Below are 6,227 nucleotides of genomic sequence, written 5' to 3'. Positions count from 1 at the left end.
AGATAAAATATTAGTATTGATACCAGTATTTATTTAAAATAAATGCTGAATGTCCAGTATCGTGGTTTTTGTTCTAGTACTGCAGTCACCAGGCCCCAAGGGTGGACGGGCAGAGCATGGAGAACGTGAACACAGACGGCTAAGGCTCTCGGTTCAGGGCAGACAGCCCAGAACTGGGGTCAGTGTGGCAGGCAAGAGCTGGGCAGCCCAGGGCTTGCTGCTCTGCTGCAGGAACCACAGGCCCAGGCCATCCTAAAGGGGTCTGCAAATAAGTTTTTTGTCCCCAGTACCCTTACTGGACTCTGTTCTTCCTCTGTATACAGCTGGAGAAGATTTACTCGTGTCAGCCCAATCTGGATGCTTTGTCTTGCACGGCCAGTGCCCTGGCGCCATTTTGCGTTGATGATTTTGGCTACAGCTACATTATCTTAGAGGAATCTCAAGTCTTCGTTTTCCCAACACCTCGCTCATTGCTTGGGACATAGTAAGCACTCAGTACACATAGGTGCTGTTATTTGTTCAACCAAAGTTGAATGCGTGAAGCAAACTGGCACCATTGGCAGGAAAAAGCAACTCCTCTTCTGACACTAGGAGATGATGAGACTCAGGGAGCCTGGGGGTGGGGTGGTGAGGACTTGGTAAATGAGTGGAGCACCCCGGCCTATAGCATGGGGTGGGAGTAGGGGGTTGAGAGTGAAGAGGAGGGTTTGGGGAGCACCCCAGTGGCAGTGCCAGCAGCAGCAGACGGACTCAGGGCTGCTAGCCACGTGGAAGGAGACTACCTGTAATGACTACCTCTAGGATTCTGAGATGCAAGCAATTATCCGCATCTGAAAACCATGATGAAGGGTTTAATGCAAGTATGTAGCATGACATCATTAGTAGAGTGGAGTTGGACATGGACACTTCAATACAATATAATCTATTGGTTCCCCCAGAAGGTGCCAAAAGCAGTTCACAATAGTTAGGCTTCATTTTGTCCATAGTTCATGGCATATTCGAAGTCTTTAAAGCTGACGAGACCATCTGAGTCTTGATCTACTTCCCTGGAAAATCAAGCAAAAAGTTATTTACAGGTTATTTTCGTCAGCACTTATGCATCAAGAGCACATCAGAACCTTCATTTCTTTGCATGTCTACATGTGAGAGGTACCTATTTCATCTACTTGAAGGCTAAGGTTGATGCCTATTTTTTTCTTCCATTGACAATACCTAAGGTGGGAAAGAAAGGAAAAAGTATTTACTAAAACCTACAAAAATAATATACCCGACACATTTAAAGGAATGAAGACAAATGCACAGGTTATATAAGAAAGGCAGGAATGATGGTTTTTCTAGTCATCCTGCAAATTATTTCTGTGATATATCAATAAACATATACACATCACATAACAGAAATGTGGAATAAGCCAACAAGAGATAAGAAAAATGTTTGGGAATAAATATTAACAATGGGAACAAAGATTGACACCCTGCATTGCACTGCCTTTACATTCCTCATCTCATTGAATCTGTGCACCAATGCTGGGATGGGTCCATTTTACAGACAGGACATTGAGCTTAGAGACGTTCAGCAGTTTGACAAGATGATGCGGCTGGTAAGTAGCAGGCTTGGTACTCAAATCAGGATCGTTAAATTCTAAAACCAGTGCTCTATATTCTATTGCACATTGCCTCCCTATGTAAATAGGATATTTGGGAGAGAACTGGTTGTATTGCAATTCCCATGTGGCCAACTCTAGCTACAGAAGCTTTCACTGGCTTCATTCATGGCCTCAGAAGCTCTGTTAAATCCTCACAAACACTCGATAAGCTTTCCTGACTCCTATGAAGAGTGGTGAAGATATGAGCCTCTGGCTGGTTGGCTGAGGGCGATCTCAGCTGCGTTGTCCCTGTGTATCCCTAGAATCTCTGGGACAGGAGCACTGCCCCCTGAACAGGGAGCAGAGAATTGGCACCTACTCCACATGGCTGCAATGACACATGTCAGAAGGACAAAATTAAGGCATAAGCAACACATTCAACCATTACAGTAAAAGTAATGTTTATTTAAAAGTGTTTGCAAGGATAACTGATGGGTAGTGGTCACAATTCCTCTTTGGGGGACATTCTAAAACAGTGCATTACATGCCTTATATGGAGCTTCTGTGGTTGATGCAAATTATATTTTGTTGAAACAACAAACGGCATCAACAATGACATAACGCTTTTTAAAGCAAAGCCTGGCCCAAGTAACAGAGCCACTAATCACTGTAATAGTTTTAAAGCAGGCTTTTAAAATATTGAATTCTAAAATAAACTTTCTGCATATTTCATGCCAAAGTCTCTGAAGTCTATAATGGTTCTGGATAGAGTGATGATAATTTTTCATTTTTTTGAAGTAGAGAAAATCCATACTTCTCTGCCCCAGGGCAAAACCATGTTGCAGTGTGTTAGTATAAAACTACTGCAGACTATAGAGGCCATTATTCTTGTTACCTCTTTTGGTAAAATATACATGACGATTTCATGCTATACAGGACCAAAAGCGGAATATCAGATCTCTTCTAAGGGATTAGAAATAATCAGTATCACATGTTACTGACTACAGAATATAAATCACCCCTTTCATTAAATTAGATAATTGAAGATTCTTAATATTGCCTAAGCATTTTTTCCCCAAGGAACTGGATTAGATGAATGGCTTTTTTTCTTCTTACTCTGAACTGGTATGGTTGAACGATAAATCTCAGAGGATGAGTTAAGTGGATAACCTAGAAAAGTAAAGATTAAAGTAAACTGCTTCTGATACTATTTTTTGGGTATGATTCTTCACTTATTGAGATGCTGAATGCTCCTAGAAAAGGGAATCCCTTTGCCTGATTTTCTCAGGAAATAACCTTCATTGTAATTGCACTAGCTTCTCATTTTTCTCGCTGTCTTTGCCAAAGCTTCGCATCATAAAATGGGCACGGTACAACCAAGAGGAGTTAAAGTGGAAACGCTTATTCATAAGGTTTGGAGTGGCATTTTATTCACATAATGAATGGAGGAACGTCAATTTTATATTTAAAATGAGACATGATAAAATACTTTCTATCTTCCACCTTTTCTCCCTCATCATATATATATGAGCAGACCTGGTCATCTCGAGTAAAGAAGAAATTCACATTTCACAGCTATAATTTTAAAAGCTAAAACAAACTGTTTTTCATTGCAGATGGAATTATTCCGAAGAAGGCAGGTTTCATAGCACCCACGCTCAAATCACTGTGTGACCAAAGAGCAGACGTGGCTGGTGGGTAGAATGAGTGGTGTGTTGAGAAGATGAAGAAAACGTCGTTAGGTAAAAAAAAAAAAAAAAAAAAAAGTTTCATTGTTTCTGTTTACAGCATTTAACCCTGAAAGGAGTTTACTCTGGTTCTGAAACTAGAGTGTGCTGTTTCCGTGTCACCAACACACATTCAGCAGTAAAATATTCCACCAACCCTCACTCCAACTAGAAATAAACCCAAGGAGGGCAAGAACTTTCTCTTGCCTGTTCCTGTGTCCCCACCCCTTAGCCCACAGCAGGCAATGAATGTCTGCAGAGTGAATGAATTTGTGAAATAAAGGAATCTGGGGAAACAGCTGACAACATTATGAACATCTCCTGCCTCCCAGGAGGTATTGGGAGATTCAAGATTAAGAGAGTATATCATCACTGTTTTTATGGAGTCTGAGAACTAGCCAGAGAAATAATACACACTGAAGAAGGCAGCTAGGAACCATCACTGAGGGACCCATAAGTAATGATCAGTTATGGCCTCCATGCCCAACCGCATTTTGGCAACACAGATCAGGTAGAAGAGAGACCAAGTGAGAAATGAACTTTGTTTGGAAAATGAGGCTGCAGAGTAGAACATGGGTGGAAGGAACCCCTTGAGTGTCAGGCTCAGCAATTTAGAGATAAAGAGCAGGAAATTAGAAACCAAGACAGAACACTGGACACGGCTGAGTCTAACCTACCCTACAGTCGAAGCTCGAGCACTTCAACCCAGTTAAGCAGCTGCTCTTTTACTAGACGTGCGGATATAGCAGTGGATAGAAATACAGGCTTATATTTCAAACCGGCTTTCCAAAGGAATTAGTAAAGCTCATATAGATGTAAGACAGGAAAATAAATTGCTGTTAACAACAATAGCTGCTTTCTAGAAATGTCGATGCAGCTAAATTAAAGACATTTTGGTCTGCTTGTTTTTGAGATGCAGAAGGGAGACCTGGAATTGATTTGGGGTGGAGGGACCCAAGAGAGCTGAACTGCTCTGTGTAACTCAGCATGAACAATTTAGGACCATCTGGGCAGAAGGGGATGAGGGTGCAGGAAGAAGGGGCTACTGAGGAGGGCAGAGGCTGGGATGCTATATGAGGGGAACTGACCCACGGAAAAGTCTCCAGTGGGGCAGTGATCAAAAGTCCTTTAACTGCTACGTTTACTGTGTGCTTCGAAGTTGTTTGTATTGCTCGTTATAACCTCTCCCCTATCTTCACCACTGGGGGCAACAGGCACACACTCTATGGGGGATGGTGTGTTTTGGGGTGTTTGTGTTGAGCTGGGGGCTGAAGATGGAGTTAGGAGAGGAGTTCCCCCTGAGCAGGTGCAGGAGAGAGCGAGAAAAACAGTGGGGAAGGGTATGATGATCCATCAGCTGAATTAATTCAGAGAAATGAGAACTCTGGAAGGCTTTCAGAAATTTGCCCAAATCTTGAGAAGTGCTTTCAAGTTCCACAGTGTGGCATGGGGGTTCCAGGCAATACTATCTGGACTTTGAAGTGCAGGAAGACCCAGGTTGACACTGGGATACATTGAGAATTTCAGGCAGGTCTAGACTCAGTCCATCCAGCTGAGTTCTGACAGTTTTCATATCAGTTAAAATACAAACATTTTCTGACTCATCATATAAGTGGTTATAATTACTCTCAACCGCATGAGCTTTAGCATTGGTCTCTTTTACATCTTGATTTGTTAAGAACGATTCTGTTCGCTCCTTTTTGTGATGTTGTGCGGACTTCAATGGACTAGATGTGCCCCTGCGACCCAGAGGCTAAGTGGTCCCCACCTTGAAGGAGCCAGGCTTTCACTCTGTGAATCTTTTACTAAGCTAGGCCACAGCACTGCTTTAATCCCTTCTGAAGAGAAACAAAGGTGGCTATTTTTTTAATTTTAAAAATATGTAAATAGTGAAGGTTTCTCACAAGTAAGAAATGTTTCTTGTACAAAAATATTTACATCATAACCATTTCTTGTAATGTTTTGAAAGTAGTTATTTTTTGGAAAATAGTTTTTGTTGTAAAATAATTCAAGAGTGCCCCATGGCCTGGTCTCGAAAGCCCGATTTCAGACTGGAGTATGTACTTTTGTCCAAGTTACTTAAAAAAAAAGGAAGGAAAGAAACAAAGAGGGAATGGTTTAACTTCATTACGCTGAAACAACGGTATATTCTCTATTAAAATGATATAAAGCCTATAAAAGTGATATTTTTTAAGTGGAAACAAGAAGACAAACTAGTATATACATTATATTGGCAGTCATAGACATTTGTATTCATTTGGGCAGAAGTTGAAGATTATATGCTAAACAGAAGCTTGTCATGGGTACTTTGTCTTAAAATATTCTTTAATATTATTGATATCTTTTTCAACTGAAGGAATATTTTCTTTTAGTCCACATTTTCTAAACAAGTGGCCTTATTTCACCATGTACAAATCCTCAACAGCTAGAGTGGGGTTTCTCAACCTCAGCACTATTGGCATTTTGGGTTGGATAATTCTCTGTGGTGGGGGCTGTGCTGTGCACTGCAGGATGCCGAGCAGCATCCCTGGCCTCTAGACGTCAGTGGTACCCTCCTCCTCCCTCCCCAGTTGTGACAGCCAAAAATGTCTCCACCTATTGCCAAGTGTCCCCTGGGGAACAAAACCATCCCTGGTTGAAAACCACTGAGCTAGAGGAACCACAGTTGGAGGCAATTCTTTGGAACATTTCAGCTAAATCTACACCTACTAAAATAACTGCTTTAAAGACATTTCTTTTTAAACAAGTGATTTCAGGAACAGCTGAGGCACACATGGTTCTTGGATAGATTATGCAGATAATTGCCTCAACACTCCGCTTTGCAAACACTAAGGTTTTGAATTCATCCCAGAGAAGACCCCACTCCAGAGGCAAGATCTTGGTGGTGAAAACAGGGCCAGTGACGGGCATATCTGTG

At 41.6% G+C, this 6,227-nt stretch overlaps 1 protein-coding gene across 4 annotated transcripts in view; it reads right to left on the bottom strand.

The window, feature by feature from the left end:
* Positions 1 to 831: 831 nt before the first annotated feature.
* EFCAB11 (EF-hand calcium binding domain 11) overlaps positions 832 to 6,227 on the bottom strand; it is a 141,299-nt gene continuing 135,903 nt past the window's right edge. For 3 of the 4 annotated variants that reach the window (XM_087448071.1, XM_087448066.1, XM_004434192.3), the window contains one exon: positions 832 to 1,046. In XM_087448071.1, the coding sequence (XP_087304197.1) occupies positions 965 to 1,046 (82 nt within the window). In that variant the 3' untranslated portion in view covers positions 832 to 964. Of the gene's footprint in view, positions 1,047 to 1,153; positions 1,213 to 6,227 lie in introns of all 4 variants that reach the window. The other variant, XM_087448069.1, reaches the window with a different exon arrangement.

This window comes from Ceratotherium simum, chromosome 24, assembly GCF_057802395.1.
Source record: "Ceratotherium simum simum isolate JZ-2026a chromosome 24, ASM5780239v1, whole genome shotgun sequence".
Taxonomy (NCBI): Eukaryota; Metazoa; Chordata; class Mammalia; order Perissodactyla; family Rhinocerotidae; genus Ceratotherium; species Ceratotherium simum.
The sequence above is the reverse complement of the archived record's forward strand: the minus strand, read 5'-3'. Positions and strand labels throughout refer to the sequence as shown.